Below are 20,194 nucleotides of genomic sequence, written 5' to 3'. Positions count from 1 at the left end.
TCCTCAAACCCTCCTTGGCTCCTCTCCATTCCTGGGTCAAACTCCGTGCTGAAGCTGTGTGCTAGTGCCTTAGAGGGACGGTGGCCTCGCACATTTCTGGGCGCCTTCCCGTAGGCCCTCTTCCACAGCCCTGGCTGGAGAGCCCGGGAGCCCAGTGGCGCGGCCTTGGCATGCTAAGTGGCAGTACTGGGACGCCTTTGTTTCTGAGGCCAGTTGTCCTCTGCATTCAAATGGGTCCCTCGCCCACTCGCTCCTCCGCCAGAGGACAGCGCCCCTTGGCGATGTGTCCCCGACACCTGGGGACCCTGAGAAGGCGTATAAGGGGGTGCGCAGAGACCTCCAGCCTGGGCACCTGCGCGGGCTCGAGGGGGTCTCGCTGCCCGCTGGCCCAAGTCTCGCGGTGCTACGGCTCGGACCCAGGAGCCGCGGGCCCGGCACCCCCACCGCACCACAAAGGCTGAACCCGGAGGAGGCCCGGGAAGGGAGGAGGCGCGAGTGCGCGCGGAGGAGCGGGGAGCGCGCGAGGCGCGGGGAGCAGCGCGGGGCGCTCTCAGAGCGCGGGAGCGCGGGGAGCACCGCCCGCACCTTCCTTTGTGTGGCGCGGCCGCGGCGGCGCTGGCCCGCCCCGGGTCCCCGTCCCCGCCCCCGCCCGGCGCGCCGGTCCCTCCCGGCAAGATGGCAACCCCGGCCGCCGTCAATCCTCCGGGTGAGTAGCGGCCGAGCGGCAGGCCCAGCCTGAGCCGCGCAGCCCGGGGGTGGGGAGCGGCCGCCGCCCGGCAGCCTCAGCATCAGCACCGGCCGCGGCATCCTCATCCATAAATGGTGCTCAACCTGGTCCCGCCGGCGCCCGCCGCTACCGCGGATGACTCAATGCTCGCCCGCGGGCTCCAGAGTCACAGGAGCTGGTGGATGCCAGGTGTCGCACCGAGCGAAAGAAAAGTTTGGAGCGGGGATTCAACAGGGCAGAACTCCTGGGACTCTTCGCCTGTCGGCCCCGCCTCCCTAGCGCCGGTCTTTGGCGGGGTTTACAACCTGGTCACTGTATATCCCAGTCTTTTCTGGACACGAAAAACCTAATTGGTAATAATGTATACTGGAGCAGCCCTGTCCCTGACCGATTGCCTGCTCTCTCCCAGGGTGCAGCCTGTGACCGCTAGTCTCATGCCAGCAGATTAGAAAAATAGAAGGAGTTCATGAATGAGTGGGAGTGTTGGGCTGTTGTGGCAGGGGAACCCTATTGTCGTTGGCAAAGTTTCCTGTGGTTTCATAAGAGACTGCGAGGATAGGATATGTGACTGCCCCCCAAGTTTTAGGTTTTGTGTTGTCTGCTGTGGGCCTGGAGAATCACAGGTCACTGTGGCTCAGGTAGGAACAGTCAAAAGAACTCAGACCCCAGGAAAGCCCAGTGAAAGAGGTCTTGTGTTGGGGTGCAGACCCGGTGGGATGAAGAATGTCTTCAAAGTTATGAAAGATAACTCCATCCAGGGTGGCCGGGAAAGTTGGGGGACATTGGACACTAGCTGGACCTTGCAGAAGGTACAGTTTGAGAATGCAGACAGACAGACATTGCAGCCCTAAGTCATGAAGTCATGATGGGCACGCTCTACGCATGGGCTGGAGGCCCGTGAGTGAGGTGTGAGAAGGACTTACATTGAGTTCCATGGGTGTGGCCAGACTCAAGGGGCCTTGAAAGACAAGAACTGTGACTTCCCCTTCCCACCTTAAGAGAGGGTTTTAAGCAATAGGGAGCAGAGGAGCCACCTGGTCGCTGCTTTCCTGTAAGGCCGACCTGTCAGCTGTGCTGAGCTAACATAAAAAGGTAGCGAGACTGGAAGCTGCATGGAAAGGAGGCAAAAGGAACAGGTCAGACTTAGCTGTGGAGGCTCGAACAGAGGAGAATGAAAATACCAGGGGCCGACAGAGTTTGGGATCTGGCCCTTCTTTAGGTTTGGAGTAAAGGCAAACAGGAAAGTCAGAATACACAGCGGCAGGAGCCTGTGGGGGCACGGAGGTGGGGAAACCTTTATAATTCCCAGGAAGGAGGCTGATTAACTGAAGCAGGCAGTCCTAGAAGAGCAGACATGGAGCCCCTGCTGGAATACTGAGTGGGTAGGTGACCGGCTTGGAAGCAGAGCTGCACCGTTTTGTTTACCACTGAAGCACCCTCACCCTGTTCTGCTTCCTAGAAATCAATAGCAAATTAATAAATTTTTAACTGCCATGAGATTAGAAAAAGCAAAGGAAGAAAATGAAGACAGTTGAGCTCAGAATGGGCTTCTGTTGGGAAAAAGAGCCAACACTTAGGTGGCTTACATAACCCATCCACCATTACGTCACTGTTGGATACTGCTCTGTCCATTGCTTTGCTCTCTATGCTATATGGGATAAAGATGGTACAGTCAGACACCCAGTGCACAAGAGCCTCAACCTTGGAACGTGGAAGGAGTGTTGACGGTCACTGCCTGGTCAGCTCGATACATTGTGATGTCCAGGTCTTTTCTCAGTAGACAGAAATACCAGAGAGCCTGACCCTGGTGAGAGTTTCTCAAAGAAAATGGCTTGCAGTGATTAACTAGTCTGTTGCCCACCATCATTTCTTTAGCTGGTCCTCTGTGATGGCTTTTGGGTCTGTAGGGGGTCTTGGCCTTGCTCCCTATAAGGCTTCTGCTTCTTTGGGGCAGAAGAGTTAGTCTCAAGGAATATGGTTAAACATGTGAGCCAAAGAGATATTTCAGATTGTACGAGAAATTACTATGGGGTAGCTGCTCATCCCCCCCTGTGAGCAGAAGTCACGTGATGTTTCTTTGGAATTTCTCTTCCCACCTCCACCCTCTCCCGAGATACTGCTTTGCACAGTAATGAGAGCCTGATAAACACATCTAGATGGACTTAGAGGCAGCACGATTAGTCTCTGATCTGTACTCAGAGGACATGGCCACCTCCCATATTCACCAGCAGACTGCTGCCCTCCAGCTGAACATTTGCAGAGACGCTGATGTGGTACTGTGGTGCATCATGGGACCTCAACGATGGCAGATGAAACTGGGTCTCTTCACCTCTCTCATTGCTTCAAACCCTTACTCCGTTCCTTCTAGGCCTCCTGCTTGAGATTTAGGCTAGCTTTCTACCAGTTCCCCTCTGGGAACAGAGATCTCTGGAGGAAGGGGATCTATATATTTCCATAGCTCTGGGTACCTTGCAGCTTCTAAATATTCCCACTCTTTACACTGGGTCCCCTACTATTGTAGGACCTGAATTTTCTCTGTTGTTTCTGAGCAGGGATGATGGATGCACTCATCTCCTGGAATAGAGAAAGGAGTTCTAGAGCTGTGTGTGTGTAGGGGACGGGTATTGTTCTACCTTTTAAAGATGATATTCAAGCATTTCTGACTTTATGAACCTGTGCAGGTTTGAATTAGCTATGTGCGTTCAAGGTGCTTCCTCCTGACAGGGCATAGTATCAAAGAAGCCAGTGTCATGGGTCCTTTTTAACTTCAGTGCAAAGAAGTCAGGTCTACACTCACTCAGAGCAGTCATTAGCCTCATACATTGACTGGAAATTCTCTGAAATGAGTTTTGCAGAATGATTAACAAGACCCATGATGGTTAAGCTCAATTCTCAACAGGGTTAGAATCACCTAGGAGACACACTGCTCGGCATATCTGTGAGGATGTTTCTCGAAAGGCTTAGCTGAGGAGAGAAGACCCACCCTGAAGGTGGCAATGCCATCCTATGGGCAGGGGTCCTGAGCTGAATAAAATGGAATAAGTGAGTTGGGTACCAGCATTCATCTCTTTCTCCTTCCTGACTGACGATGGAATATGACCAGCTGCGTCAAGCCCCTGGTCTTCCCCACCGTGATGGGTTGTGTCCCCTTGAAAGATGCCTCTGTCACATCTAGAAAGGTGACTAATATAGCTTGTGTATGCTAAAGGAATTTAAAGGCATGTTTTAAAGAGATTTAGGGTTTCACTTTTACCGCTCCCCTCCCCCCCCGATTTAGTTCTTGTCCCTTTGGTATTTTAGTGTGTTATTGATGACAGAACAGGAAGTTGTTTGGGTAGGGTACTGTGGATGAGGCAGTGTTTGGAATGGTTGGACTTTCTGTTGACTGTTGAATATCTTTGGTGTGTCAAACCCTCTTCAGGATGCAGAGTAACGGATGAGTTGAGGAAGAATGTCTCTTGACCTCAGCAAGTTCATAGTCTTAGAAAGAAAGTATATAAACTGGCTAACGTTGTTTTTTAAAAGCTGAAATTACGGGGTCAGGAAGATGGCACAGTAGACAGGAGTGTGCTTGCTGTGCAGGCTGAATGCCCGAGTTCCGGTGTATAGGATGCATGGGAAAAAGCATGTTGACAGGGGTGGAGGCTGTGACACAAGAAGGACATTTCTGGGGCTTGCTGACTGCCAACCTGGCTTCAGGGTTTGTGAGAAACTGCGTCTCGAGGGAATAAGGTGGAGAGAATGGGACACTTGAAATCCTCCTGTGAGGTCTGTGAACATTGCATGGATGTGCATGCTCCCGTACACATGAACATACAACAGACACATCAAAAAAATTAAAAAAAAAACCATAGTAGAATGAAAAGAAAGCTGACTAGGTATATATGTATAACAAGGACCCTCTAGTAGCCTAATAGGGAGGTGGCTTCAGAAACCAGGCCTTTTGTAGAGGAACACATTGACTTACAGGAGAATTTCAGAAGGATCATTTGAACTGGTGCTGGGGGGCTGGGATAGACATATTTGTGAACATATGGGGACTGCCAAGCCATCATCTCCTTGGTGCCCTTAAGGAATCCTGCAGGGCAGCCGAGAATATGCAATGGAACGAGAGATTTTGAGAGTTGCATGCTGTGCTTGCAAAGTGTCCAGCCTCGGGTAAAGTTGGAACACCAAAAGAGCTGGGCTAGCAAAACGTGTCAGTGCTAGGGAGGAACGGTACCCTGAGATAAATAACCGAGGAGCCTGAATTAGAAGGGACGATTGGCCAAAGCCTTGTGAAGTCGGTGATGGTCTGTACGAGCCCTTTCAAGGAAGCTTTGACGGATGAAGAGAAGCATGCAAAAGCGCACTCCCACTCTCCCAGGCTGATGGGGAGAGGCTCCTACAGAGAGCCCTTGCTAAGGAACAATTGGTAGACAGGAGCAACCCGAAAGGAAGGAGCTGCCAGTGGTGAGCAAAGACAAAGGTGGCAGGAGAGGCTGAAGGTGTGAGAAGGGGCAGGCTCAGGGAAGGGCATGGATCTTGGGTTCCGGTTCCAGTTTGTTTCTAAAGGTAGTACAAAGCTGTTGAAGGGCATGGAACAGTACAGACATTCAGGGGCTCATCTTAGATGCTGTGGCAGGCAGGATGAAGTCTTCCATGAGAGACATGGATATGAGGTGTGCGTGTATACAGCAGGGACACTCTGCTGAACAACACCAGGGTCCCAGTTATGTACTTGTCCTTCTTTGCGGTTGGGCAGGGCATGTTTCTCTTTGGAGCAGAGGCATCCTGGCTTTAGGAAAAGCGTTGGGGGTTAAGTGATGGGGTGAGTCCCAGGCTTCTGTCCTGAGAGCTGGGTGGGTGGAGGAGTGGAGGAGAAGCTAGGTAGCCAATGGGGCATCCTGGAGGCTTCCGGATGAGACATTTGTGTGGAGGGGATCAGTGGAGCCAGATATCTGTCAGAGTGGCCCAGATATCTGGGCTGAAGACATTAACAGGGATGTTAAGCAAACTAGCACAGGGTGCTTCCCAGGGTAAGAAGGGTCACAGAATACAGAGTATTTGGGCCGAATACGTAATTGCCAATCAGGGCTTCTGGGTCACCGCTTTATTATGGCTTTCCTGAGAAAGCGTGGTACATGTGAAAGACAGACGGTTCCTGCATCTTTCCCAAACCACATATTCACTCATTTCCCGTGTGTGTCTATGGTCTAAGACCTGTGCTCGTGTGTGATATAAGGAAGGAGTGAGACAGAGCTTCTAGAAGAATATGCTGTGTGTCAAGGCCCCAGAGTTGCCAGAGCCATGAGGTATTCCTCGGAGGGCACTGATATGAGCTGGTCAGGCTGGAAGTTCAGGTCACTACATGGGCCTTGGCGTTTCAAGGATAAATGCCATTTCCCATGTATCACGATTCTCCTGACAGCATTGACTGCTGCTGTGTCTGGGCTCTTCTTGGAATGATGGATTGCTCATAGCTCCTTCCCTGCTCCCGCCCCTCTTCACACCTGGCCATTTCCCTATCACAGCTTTTCCCTCCTGGCCCTCAGTGTGAGCTCTGCGCCCTCAGGGAAACCCTTCTCCGGAGCTTTATCCAGGTGGCATATTCATGCTGTGACTTCCTCCGAGGCATGACTGAGCATCCCTGCTCAGCTGGAATTGAATGGATGGTCTCATATCCCTGGGTCTGATTGGAAATCCAGGAAGGCAGGAAGTGCCCCGTCCCTGTAACCACCTAAGTCCCTGCTGTACTGCTTTTCATTTGTAAGGAGCCGTTAGTGAATGGACGCCAAGGAATTGTCTTATTCATGTGTGGTTTCTTTACCTGCCTTGAAAGGAAAAAAACAAAAACAACAAAAACAAAAAACCACCCTGTATGTCTAGGTCTCTGAGCTCCATAGTTTAGAGCGGACTTTTATTTCTGATCATTTGGTTTCAGTGTGGACATCCTAGCAGGATAATCTCTAACCTGACCAGTTCCTCTAGACTATATAATAAGGCGAGAAGTTGTGCAGCCCATAGAAACTTACAATTCTTGGTCCGATGGAGAAGTGGAAGGATGCTTGGTAAAGCCCCACTGAGGTCCTCTTAAGATCCTTCCTATCTGGGTAAGCAAAGTGGAGCCAAGGGAGAAGGCGATCTTTCCCACATCAAATACCCAGTGGGACCCTTGGGGATCCACTGTGCCCATCAGAGCCTCCCAAGCCTGGTGGGTCATTTTCTTGCCTGGACCTTTCAGTCACCCTAATTGTCACATGACTGAAGAGAGGCCAGAGAAGCTGCATGGTAATCCCGTGTAACAGGTTGAGATGTAAGTATATTAGCAACTTTTCTCATTGCTGTGATGAAATACCAGACAGAAAGCATTTATTTCAGGCTTACGATTTGAGAGGGTCTATTCTATCATGGCAAGGAAGGCACGGCTGAGGAGTATAACTCTTTTTGCCCCCATCTGGGTAGGACAGCAGAGATGGGATGCCATTGCCCGGATGACTTTCTTCTTTTTCCCTTCATGGGATGATGGCACCCACTTTTAGGGATTGGTCTTCCTCAGTTATTCCTCTATGGAAAGAGCCTAATAGGCCACCCGTGTGTGTACCTCACTAATACCCTAGGTTTTTAAAGTGTGTGTGTGTGTGTGTGTGTGTATGCAGGTGTACCTGTGCTATGACATGGTATGAAGATCAGAGGATGAGTCTGTGAAGTTGTCATCTCCTTCCACCTCCCTGTGGGTTCCGGGGATCAAACTCAGGTCTCTGGAGTTGCCCAGTACATGCCTATACCCAATGAGCCATCTTCAGCCTGTCTTACATATTTCTTAAACCTAGCAAGTTGACAGAAACCAACCATCATAATGATCTTCTTTCTGTGTTTTAGGCCAACAGCAAGACATCTAAAGTTAATTTATGTTCCCAATATTTTATTCATAGTTATGCAAAAATACACTCTCTTCCTCTTCTTGAACATTCCCGTGACTCAGATGGGCACCTGGGCTCAGAGGTTGCAGGTGTGTATGCGTACTGCATCTCAAATGAGAGCATTCGCAAAGCCTAGAGACATTCTCGCTGGTCCCAGCTCCCAGCATCTCAGATACAGGTTACAATGCTGTTGAGCAGGCTCTCGGCCGAGCCGGCGCAGGGTGACTGCTTCTCCATATTCACTGGCCACGATAGCTGTTGATGAGCTCTGACCTATGGGGATAAACTGGTCACAGGCTTTGGGAGAGTGACAACTGGAAAAGATACAAAAGGTGCCACCAGGGGGCTGGAGAGATGGCTCAGTGGTTAAGAGCACTGACTGCTCTTCCAGAGGTCCTGAGTTCAATTCCCAGCAACCACATGGTGGCTCACAACCATCTGCAGGCATACACACAGACAGAATATTGTATACATAATAAATAAATAAATAAATAAATAAATAAATAAATAAATAAAATAAAATAAAATAAAATAAAAAAGGTGCCATCATCATGTGTCATCCATAAAGGGACTGGCTTGCAGGAAACATGACAACCTTGAAAGCCAGGAGATTCCCCTTCCTGTTTTTTTATTTTTATTTTTTTTTTTTTAAGATTGGACTTTGCTGTGTTGCCCAGGCTATTCTTGATTTCTCGATCTTCCCGCCTCAGCCTCCTGACTGCCAGGACTACAGGTGTGTGCCCCCACCCCTGACTTTTGATGATGCCTCTGAGATGGTGATGAAATCCACGCTGGAAGTTAATTTCCATGTGACAGATACCAGAAGTGCGAGAAGTTTTCTTATTTTTAGAATGGCATTGGTAATTCTATCGCATCAGCAATCTGAAATGAGGCATAGTCTGGAATCGTTTGCCATAATTTGATATGCCTGATGGATTCCAAGTCCTCCAAAGAATAAAATGAATGAATGTGATCAAGGATCACAGCTGTGCTCTCTCATTTTTTTTAAAGCGTTTCACACCAGAAAACTTCCAATTCTATTCAGCCAGCCTCCCTGAACACACCCGCTCTTCCCTGAGCAGAGGGCACCGTGCTGGGGGTAGGGGCATGAAAGATGCTGATGAAACAGGCTGGCTGCATGTGGTGTGGACTTAGCTAGTCCCTGCAGCAGGCAGCCTTGGGACAGGTTTATGCAAATTTATGCAAATGCTAGTTGTCATTGGTGAGCAGAGGAGATGTGGATTATCCTGATTCTTTCCATCAGGCATTGGAAGAAAGCTGAAGGAATGGCTTTGGAGTCTACCGCGCTGTGGTGGCCAGAGAGTGTGTCTTTTCCTAATCAGTATCTCCAAGGGCGGATCTGTGTTTCCAGCTGCCTGCTGGGTCTGTGGGGTCCCATAAACTCCACAAAGCTTGGGCCTCCCTAGCGTACTCCTCCCCTTGGAACCCCCATGGCTGCTAATGGCACCACAATCCATTCATTGGTCCAGGCCAGACATTAATTATTTTAATTGCCTATGCACCTAATTAAACAAATATTAATTGAATGCCAACTGTGTGTACTCACGGTGGCTTGCAAACCCAGGCATGGCTTCTGCTTTCCCTGAGCTTAGCTGTGTGGCTGGCAAGTCGGCCGTTTACCGAGTGGTCAAATGCACAGGATCCCATTACAAAAGGCCTGGTGAGAGAGGAACGTCTTTGCTTTCTAGCGCAGCGTGAAGCTGTTGGAGTAAGTGTGGCAGGGGTGAGTGATACCCAGGGGTCCCTTCTGAAAAGATCTTTGTGGCAGCTGAGCGAGGAACATGTGTGGTAGCCACAGGCGAGCAGGTCTGCCGGGAGCTCCTTCGGTGGGTCTGGACCAGGTGATGGAGCCTGCAGGTATTTGGGAGAGATCTAGTAGAGCCTGTGGAAGAAACAATGATGAGGAGAGGGTGCAGTGAGGTCCTGGTCTAGCCAGTTAGGAAGTTAGCATCCTTTCCCCCAGTGGACCTGAGATTTAGGGTGTTAAGGGATTCTTGGAGGTTTGGGAGAGGTCCCGAGTCTGGTCTCACTTGTGTGAATGAGGTACCTTGAGCTCAGAGGTGGATCCACCAGAAACCCGAGTTGCTTCATTCCACATCCACCCCACCCACACCTTGCGAGCAGGTCTTTCCTTTCCCCCTCTCTTCCTCCCTTCTTCAGTTTCTGCTACATAATTGGTACTTAATAAATGTCTCTTGGATGAATGAATGAATTTGGAAAACCTCCTAATTCCCTAAATTTTAATTTATGAGAAGAGACATGTCTACTCCAAGGGATTTTTGAGTGGGGTTGGTAACTTCATTCCCTGAGGCCCACAGGCAGTTTTTGTGCAGTGCAGAGAGCCTTTGAGCTCAATTTCCGTCCAGTTGCTGATGCTGATGGTTTGTGAATTTCCGCAGCGTTTGAAAGCAAAAAGCAGGCAAAATGCACTTTCTATTTATTTACTTTTTATTTTCCTTACCCCCTTTTATTAAAAATAGATTCTTTTCTCATACAATATATCCTGATTACAGTTTCCGCTCCATCTACTCCTCCCTGTTACTCCCCACCTCCTCACCCCTCCATATCCACTCCCTTTCTGTCTCTCGATAGGAAAGAACAGGCTTCTGAGAGATATCAACCAAGTCTGACAAAATAAAATATAATAAAACAAAGCGAAAATCATCACGTCGGAGTTAGACAAGGCAACCCAACAGAAGAAAGAGCCCCAAGAAAAGTCACAAGGAGAGATCCACTCATTCACACATTCAGGAATCCCAGACTAATACTGAACTGAAAGTACAATGTATATGCAGAGGACCTGGTGCAGACCTGAGTAGGCCCTGTGCATGCTTCAGTCTCCGGATTCATATGAGCTGTGCTCAGTTGATCTAAAGGGCATTGTTCTCCTGGTGTCCTACATCCTCTTTGGCTCTTACGCTCTTTTCACCTCCTCTTTCTTGGGGTTCCCTGAGCTCTGAGGGAAGAGATTTGATGGAGACATCCCATTTAGAGCTGTGTGTTCCAGGGTCGGTCTCTCTCTCTCTCTCTCTCTCTCTCTCTCTCTCTCTCTCTCTGTCCACAGTGTCTGTGAGTCAGTATTTGTTCCCATCTGCTGCAAGAGGAAGCTTCTCTGATGGCTGAGTAAGGCACTGAGATCAATGTATGAGTAGTAGAATATTGATAGAATTCTATGGTTGCTTATTTGTTTGCTTGTTTGTTTTATAGACCAATAGTATTGGTTTTACACTAGGTCTCTGGTCTAGTCTCTGGTTCTTAAGCATGTAGCATAATTAATAAAAACCCAGAGACAGATATTGGGGTCAGAAAAGCAAAACAGTCAGTCATTGCTCTGAAATGGTGATCCTGCCTCCAGGAAGCTCGGAACGAAGCTGTGTCTGAGAGCTGTCTCCTCCCATTTTATATTCTAGGGCTGGGGTTAAGTGTGGTTACTGGGATTAAAGGTGTGTGTCACCACTGCCTGGTCTGAAAGGCTGACCAGTGGGGCTGTTTTACTCTCTGATTTTCAGGCAAGCTTTATTTATTGAGATACAAATGAAATATCACTACACACGCAGTATTGGGTATGGGTTCCATCTTGGAGAGTGGGCCTTAAGTAAAATCAGGCATTGGTTGGTTACTTCCACAAGTTTTTTTTTGATTGATTTTTATTGAGCTCTACATTTTTCTCTACTCCCCTCCCTGCCTCTTTCCTCCCCGCTTCAACCCTTCCCCCAAGGTCTGCATGTTCCCAATTTACTCAGGAGATCTTGTCTTTTTCTACTTCCCATGTAGATTAGATCTATGTAAGTCTCTCTTGGGGTCCTCATTGTTCTCTAAATTCTCTGGGATTGTGTTTTGTAGGCTGGTTTATGTTTATTGTTCTTTGCTTTATGTTTAAAATACTTCCACAAGTTTTATACCACCATTGCCCTAGCATATTTCGACACAGGACAGATTGTAGATCAAAGGTTTTGTGTCTGGGTCGATGTTTACAGATCTCTTTGGTAGCATGCAGAGTACCTTTCTGTACCAAAGAGACTAGAACATTAGGACTACAGAAAGGTCCTGTGTAGGCACCAGTTTGCCCTCTTCTCATTCAATGAGTTGTGGGTGTTGTCTTCAACAATGAGACCTTGATGTCAGTTTGTAGAGAGCAATCTATTGTCTTAGCAACAGCCTGGGTTGTTTGGAGATTTCCACAGAACCCATTCAGCCAGCAACCCAGTCCTGGTACTGGAAGTTTCATTTGGTGACAGGAGATAGCCAGTTGGACTTCATCTCCCTCATTATTTAGAGACTTCACTGGGATTTCCTAGATATATTTTAGGAAGTTTCCACTGCGCGAGGTGTCCATGCTACCCCTCAAATGCTTCTCAGTTCTAGCTGTTTCTCGCCAGATTCCCTCCCTCAACCCCATATACCCTCCCACCTGATTCTCTTGCTACCATTCCCTCCCTGCCCCCAGACAACCTATAAAATAAATTCTGTTCCCCCCTTCCAGAGAGATCCATCTGTTGCCCCTAGTTCCTTCCTCTATACCTAACCTCTCTGAGTCTTCAGATTATAGCTTGGTTATCATTTATTTAACGGCTAATATCAGCACATATTAGAAAGTAAATACCATATTTATCTTTCTGGATTTGAGTTGTCTTACTCAAGATGACTTTTTCTAGTTCTGCAGGATGCACTTTTGGACTCTGAGACCTTCTATGTTTTTTTTTTTTTTTTTTTTTTTTTTTTTTTTTGGTTTTTCGAGACAGGGTTTCTCTGCAGCTTTAGAGCCTGTCCTGGAGATAGCTCTTGTTCTCGAACTCGCAGAGATCCGCCTGCCTCTGCCTCCCGAGTGCTGTGATTAAAGGCGTCTGCCACCACCGCCCGGCTTACCTTCTATGTTTCTTAAGGATGGTGTTTTCCCACCATCTGTGGCCCCACTGATGAACTTGTCATTTACTCTGACTGCACTGTCTTGTCTGGGGTCGGTTTTCATGTTTTGCCAGTTGGTCTTTATCACATGAAACTTATTTTCTGATTCTGAGTTTCATCCAGGATGAGAAAACCCATTAAACTGTGATGTCTCCTTTGATTCTGGAATATCTCAATTGCTTTAATTTTGTCTTTCATAACTTAAAACTCTTTGTCAATTACAGTTATTTTGAGGAATGTCTCTCAAATGATTCTGTTTCATGTGCCTCACAATTATAAATTGTGCTTTTTCCTATCTGTCTGTCTGTCTCTATATCACCTCTTTCTCTTTTCAAATTTTAAGTATCACAAGCAGTAGCACCACACAACTCACCATACAACTGCTGTTATATCATGAGGTTACTTTTGATAGTTGTTATTAAAAATGAGTCATCAAGCTGTCTCTATCAAGGTCACACTGTACCCAGCTAAGTGAGGAAACATGTCCTCTCTTGAGTTCTGCTCACCGCTGTGAGAACGTATAGAGGAGAGTACAAGTCTTGGGGGTTTTAACCTAAGAGCTTCAGGGTTGACACTTTTCCTAAACTAAATATCAACTTATTTGATAAGCAGAATAATTATAAGTTAACTATGCCAGGATTACCATCTCTTTAATAAAGCCAACAGGCGGTTGAAGTGCTTAATTGCCAACTTCCCTGACATTCCAATTGAAAGGCTTTTCAGGTAAGCTGCCTGTGTGGAACGCCCAAATGAGCTCTGATTAACAGTAGGATCTACAGTCAAGCAGCAATTATTCTGCTGCCCCATTTTTGGGTGCTGGTGCGCATCCATGTTTAGATGCATATTTGTGTTTATTTTGGAAACTTAATTTCCTGCTTCCTCTAATTTCTTCTTAGAAGCAAGCTTGTACGTACTTTACTCTGCTTCATTAAAAAAAAAAAAAAGTTTGGAGGCTGGAGAGATGATTCAGCCATTAAGAGCACTGGCTGCTTTTCCAGTGGACCTGGATTTGATTCTCATCATCCACGTGGTAGCTCACAATTGCCTGTAACTTAAGTCCCAAGAGATCCAGTGCCCTCTTCTGTCCTCTGTGGGTTCTAGGCATTCATGTGGCTCTAGGCATTCATAGACATACATGCAGTCAAAACACTCACACATATAAAATAAACGAATAAAAATTTTAAAAATTTGTGGATTTAATTTGCCTGTGGAAATTTACTGAACTTTCCATTCATAGGACTTTGTCCTAAGTCTCTTCTTTCTCCCCCTCCCTCCCTCTCTTCCTCTCCATCCTTTCCTTTCGCCAGGCCACACCCAGCTTTAGCCTGTGTGTTGAAGGCTTGGCCATGAGACTGTGGTGCTAATGGGAAGTGGCGGTGCCTTTCCAAGGTGGAGGGAGGTGATTGGGGTGTGTGCTTGGGGGGACTTTAGGAACTTGGCTGCTCCCCTCCCCATTTCATGTCTGCTGTTTCTGTCTTACCACCTGCTCCCTGTCCTGACGTTGTACATGGCCCCAAACCCCACAACAACAGAGGCCACTGCCCAGACTTGCCTCCTTGAGTTAGTCTCAGGTAGCTCCTCACAAGGACTGAAGCATAGTTGAAGTGAGGACCGCAGGGTCCAAGTTTTTCCAGTGTTGGGTTGCTTATCCTGATGCCATCAGGGTGATGTGGCGCATAACACTGGGCTTGGGTCCAAAGCACCAAATGTTTTGTTGAAGAGAGAGGCTCCTTGGTAACACCAGAAGCATGGTTTTCCCTTGGTCCTCTGGGCAACTTCCCTGTCTCAGTCTCGCTGGGGGTCTCCATTTGTAACATCCGCCTGTACTACGGTACTGTGCCTGTAGCTTACCACCTGCACTATGGGATGGTATGTGAGCCGGGAAAGGGGCCGGAGATTTAAACACATACACACACAGAGAGACACGGGGACACGGGTCATTCTTGAAACAAGAATGCCACTTTATTGTATTCCATGGCAGCTTATATAGGGATCCTTAACTGATAGCCATGCCCTAGCCAAACCCACCTGAAACCACTCCCCTGCCATCAGGAACTCCTGTGGGTTTTGTGCTCAGAGCAGCTGCAAACACAGGAAAACACTTATGCAGGTAAAACACTCAAATACACAGAATAAAATAAATCTAAAATTTTTTTTGAAAAGACACTTGTTTACCAAACTGATGTTACGTAAAGCTTTCTCACATTAAGATGGAGTGGGTAGCTGGGCAGTGGTGGTGCACGCCTTTAATCCCAGCACTAGGGAGGCAGAGGCAGGAGGATCTCTGTGAGTTTGAGGCCAGCCTGGTCTACAAGAGCTAGTTCCAGGACAGGCTCCAAAGCTACAGAGAAACCCTGTCTAGAAAAAAAAAAAGTGGGTAACCTTCCTGGCCATCAGCTATTTTTGGCATAGATGGACAGCTGAACCTTCATTCTTCCAGGCTGCCAAATTAGGAATGTCTTTTTGTGGGGGATGCCACCTTTTCAGGAGCAGGCTTGGGTAGGTGGCCTACTGTGCACTCTTGTGTTGGCAGTTTAGGATCTTTTGAAGTATCTTCAGTTGGCTTTTTTGGCAGTATTCACAGATGTGCAGTCTCAGCCTTCTGTCCATCTGCTCAAGAAGAGATCTGTGGATCAAAGAACTTCTCTGTTGCCGTGCAGCATCTGATGACACTAATGTAGATTAGGGGTCTTCAGAATTCTCTTCCCTCTGAGGGAATCTCCTTGCCCCTGAATATCAGGAGTATTTAATCTGGAATCTTCTCTGTCCTTGGGGTGGGCACTTGCAATCTAGAAGTTTCAACTTTCAGTTCAAATAATGGAAAATAAAGAAACCCCTCTTCTTGTTTTTTGCAATGTTTCTGTCTGGAATCCTGTATTGGGTACCATCATCCACTTTTTCTCTCATTTTTTTTCCCCTACCTTACGCCTTGATCACTTCTGGGAGATATATATATGTATATTATGACTTCCCATCCTTTCTGCCCAGGGACTGGGGCCAGCTCACTGGCATTTTCAATTAGAATTCCTTTCCTGTTGCTAATTGGGTGCTGGATAGGAGACATGAAGTCATGTGTTTTTTTTCTGTTATTGTCAGCGAGGGGAAAGGTGACTTTGAAGAGAAGCACTTGGATGATTTTGTTCTTTAAAAAAGAGATTTATTAATTGGATGGAACAACAAAATTCAGCGCTGTCGTGAGTATAGTATTTATACTTGAAAATGAGTGATTTAAATTGAAGGTAAGAGTCTGTCGAGCCAGGCAAACACAAGGGACGGTGCGGTCACAGTATCGAGCAGGTAAAAGGTCATTTTATCCTGTATTCATTGGTCTTGGATGGCGCGGTACGGTTGCGATGTTTGGTGACAATTGAGCACACACCACCACATCTAATTCTTCATTTTACCCATCAAATTAAACCACCCTTTGGCCTTTTGAGATCACAGTCTCATCTTTGTTTGGGGAAGGTACACATTTTCCCTGGGGTCATTTGTGCCACCGTGAGCTTTTGATAGCTTATAAAACTTAGAAACAAGCCTTCGTCCTTCTCGTCCTTCTCTTAAGACTGATTGCCACTTAATCCAGGTGAGTTTTCAGGAATTTGTAACTGAAGAAAATGAGTGTAGTAAACCAGTGTTAGATACTAAACACAGACAAGTGGAGAATTGATGACTTAGCATGATGAAGGATATTACAGAGGGGTTCAGTGGTGTGGCTTAGTCGATTGTACTTGCCCCATGTGCCCTAAACCCTGTGTCACGTGAACTGGGTGTGGTGGCACCCGATGGTGATCTGAGCACACTAGGGAGACAGAGACAGGAAGATCAGAAAGCCAAGGATGACTTACACTACCCTGGGAGACCTGAGACCAGGTCAGACAAACAAACCAAATATCAAACAGAAGAAAAAAAAAACTACAAAGAATCCAGCACAGTGGCAGAGTTAGACATGATGAAAAGAATGCTTCAGGTGATTGCAGTGTTCATGTGGCTCTGAGCTTTAGTTTGTATGATGTGTGATGGTTGGGATAATCTCAGTGAGGGACTGACTGCATCAGGTTGGCCTGTGGGCTTTCCTGAAGGTGGGGGGATTGTCTTACTTAAGTTAGTTGATGTGGGAACACCCAGCCTGCTGTGACTGACACCATTCCTAGGCAGAGTGCTGAAAACGGTATGGGTGGAGAAGTCATGCAGAACCACTAGCCAGCAAGCATGCATTCATTTCTCTCTCTCTTTTTTTTTTGGCATGGCTATGACTAGCTGTTTGAAGTTCCTGTCTGAACTTCCCCACAGTGATGGGCTGTAACCAGGGATTATAAACTCAAAGAATCCCTTTTGTTTCTTAAGGAAATTTTATCACAGCGGCAGAAATGAAACTAAAACAGATTCTGGAACGACAATAAGTCCTCAGCGAGATAAATAACAAAGGCATCAGAACCCAAATCAAATGTAGTGAAAGTATTAGACACAGAGGAAAGCTTAAGAGCCACAGCAACAGGGAACACATCTGGGGCGCTGGGTTAGAGTAGCCAGCCACTTCTCAGCAACCACAATGGAAGCCAGAGGATGATTGTGCTGAAGACCAAACCTGGGACAGGCCAGACCTCTGCCACTAAGCCTACATTTTCCACCCCTGTGCATAGATAATTCGTCTTTCAGGAAAGAGAAGGAAGTAAAAACATTTTCAGAAAATTAAGAGAACCAAGGGCTCTGCTAAATGAGATCCTAACGGGTCTCCTTGCAGAAGATGAAAAGTGACCTCATTGGGAATTTTCAGATACAAGGAGGAGGGATGGGCTAAGAAAGTGGGGAACACGAGAATAAAGATCAATGTGCTTTGACTCTCAATAACAACATGCTGTGTGGCGTGGCCAGAGGGAAAGCCACGTGGTTCTGGACTCCTAACTTGCTGTAGCGTGCATAATAATATTTCTAGAATAATCAATAGTGCATATAAATCACTTTAAATTAGTAGGATGAAGAAGTCATAGACTGAAGTCTGGAACTCCCTGTCCTCAACACAGCATGAACAATTCAGGGAAAAAAAGACATGGGAAACGAGGTAGCAAATGAGAACCGATGGGGATGAGTCTGATATGTAAATAGTCGCTATGAATGGATTAAAATTTATGCATTAGGAAGAAAAAATGACAGATTAAAAATAGATCCAATTGTAGTTGGTAAGAGATATTTAAAATATATTTTGGATTCCACTTCCGACTTCAGTTGTATAGACATTTTATTTATTATGGAGGAAATTTGATGTGTCCTCATTTTTTTCATAAGTTATATTTTAAGGATTCATTTAGGCCAAGTTAAATGGCAATGGAGAAAGTATTTTAAAACTATATGGTAGTTAAAGACAATCTTTCATATAAATGTGTGTATACAAGTATGTATGTGTGAGCGCGAATGTAAAACAACTAGAGGAAGACAGATCACAAGGAAACATTTTTGAAATACAGAAATAGACAATTCAAAAGCAAACAAGAGGTATAGTTCATAAAATCCCACTTGGATCCAGTAGTGACTGAAGGCGTGGAAGATGAAACAAGTGTATTGGGAGGTCCTCTTGGCAGTGACTCAGCAGCATGGTGATCTTGGCACGCTTGGGAAGTCCGCCTATTTGCTGGTGGTGGGATGCAGATCCCTGCCTTGCTTTGGTGGTGGTGCATGTACAGACATGATTCAGGCGTCAGGAGTGCCCATTGGCTCCTAGGCATGCATCCCAGTTCCAAGGAAACTGTTTTACAGCGTCGTTTACAAAGGCAGGAGTCTAACAGTTACAAGTAACTGAATCCGGGTGTCCAATAAGGACAAAGGGGCTTGGATTTGCAGCATTTTTAAAGGGAGATTTATGCTTACTTTTATTCTACGTATGTGTCTCTGTGTGTAAATATCACATGTGTGGGGGCCTCTGCAGAGGCCAGAAGAGGGTGTCAGGTCTCCTGGAGCTGGAGTTACAGGTGGTAACTGATGTGCCACCTGATGTGGGTGCTGGGAACCAAACTCAGTTCCTCTAGAAGAGCAGGAAGCTCTCTTAACCACTAAGCCATGTCTCCAACCTCTACAATATTTTTTTAAAAAAATTGAGACTGTAATTTCACCATTTACCCTCTCTTTTCTCCCTTCAAAGCCTCCCGCGTACATCATCTTTCTCTCTTTCAAGTGCATCGTTTATTTCAGAGCACTTTTTTGAGACAAGGGCTTACTGTGTTGCTCTGGCTGTCTCGGGTTCCTGTGTTGAAGTGATCCACTGGCATCCCGAGTAGCTGGGTCCACAGCCTTGCACCCCTGCACCTGGCTTATATGTACAATAGTCTTTAATGGCTTGCCAATTAAACATTAATGCTTAATAAAAATAAACATTTTTATTGATGGAGAAAATTCTTCATGATTTATTAACTTAAGCAAGGAAATCATATATGATAATCCTAATTGTGCTGTAATTCTAGGTATTCACTTGCATGGAGACGTTGTCTTTTTCTGGGTGTCTGCTTGTGTAATATGTGCGTAATTGCCAATGTGTGCATGCATGGAGGTCAGAGGTCAATGTTGAGTGTCTTCCTCTGTCAATCCCCATCTTATTTTTTTAGACAGAGTCTCCCCCTGAACATGCAGAATGCCTTTTTGGCTAGGCTGGCTGGCCAGTGAGCTCCTAGGATCTAGCTGTCCCTGTCTTCTTCCGCCTTATGCTATGCATAGGCAACACAACACCCATAGATTATGTGGGTGCTGAAGATCTGAAATCGCGTCCTCATGCTTGTGCGGCAAGCACTGTGCCCACTGAGCCAGCTCCCTGGGCCTGAAAAGTCATACTTTTGTGTACAACTTTTTGTCTGTTTAGAATTCCTAGCATTTTTGATCCTGCACCTTCTGATAAAATGAAACATATTTAAGGAGACTGTAATCCTAGGTTGTGTGTTGCGTTTTGTGTTCTGTGCCTAGAAGGCGCGGTCTTTTGCTTTAGACGTGTGTGTTGGTTTGCCTGCATTGTTCACTTGGCCATGTGTGACCTCACACACATTTATCCGCCTTGTACTTTGACTTCTTTCCCTATAAAATGGGAACAATGATCCCTTGCTCACAGGAGAGTTGCGTGGGTCAATGAGATGATACACGTGGCTTGTTTAGTTCAGCACCTCGCAGAGTCCATGGCCAGGAATATGGCTACCGTCGTCACCACTGCCCTTGTCTGAGACCATTTCACAAGTGACTAAACACTCCCCTTCATGTGATCTGAACAGTGGCCATCCCGAGGCATCACTAAGGACACTTATGTCATTCTGAGTCACAGTACTGGTTATATGTCAATGTCCTTTTCCATCGACTGTTAGGCTGGGGGTGTCTTTCCCAGTGTGATCAGCAGTTTTCTCATGGATGGCTTTGCTTTCTGAGTTACTAAGAACCAACAGGATCTGGAAATATTGAAAGTGAAAATTTCCAGACACATCAATTTACAAGTTTTACTATGATACGCTGTTATAATTGTTCTGTTCTTAATCATTAGTTATTGCTGATCTCTTGCTGTGCCCGATTTATAGGTTGAACTTATGGGTACTGTATGCAGGAAAAGTAACATATCCAGAGTTGGGTGCTCTGTATCCTTCTGTGCCTGCACTGGGGGTGTTGAACAGATCCC

The 20,194-nt window shown here is 46.5% G+C and overlaps 1 protein-coding gene across 2 annotated transcripts in view; it reads left to right on the top strand.

Moving 5' to 3' along the window:
• Positions 1-645: 645 nt before the first annotated feature.
• Arnt2 (aryl hydrocarbon receptor nuclear translocator 2) overlaps positions 646-20,194 on the top strand; it is a 142,580-nt gene continuing 123,031 nt past the window's right edge. For both annotated transcript variants that reach the window (XM_038313596.1, XM_038313599.1), the window contains exon 1: positions 646-706. In XM_038313596.1, the coding sequence (XP_038169524.1) occupies positions 676-706 (31 nt within the window). In that variant the 5' untranslated portion in view covers positions 646-675. The remainder of the gene's footprint in view (positions 707-20,194) is intronic.

The sequence above is a fragment of the Arvicola amphibius genome, chromosome 12 (assembly GCF_903992535.2).
Source record: "Arvicola amphibius chromosome 12, mArvAmp1.2, whole genome shotgun sequence".
Lineage (NCBI taxonomy): Eukaryota > Metazoa > Chordata > Mammalia > Rodentia > Cricetidae > Arvicola > Arvicola amphibius.
This window is presented reverse-complemented; position numbering and strand designations above follow the sequence as displayed.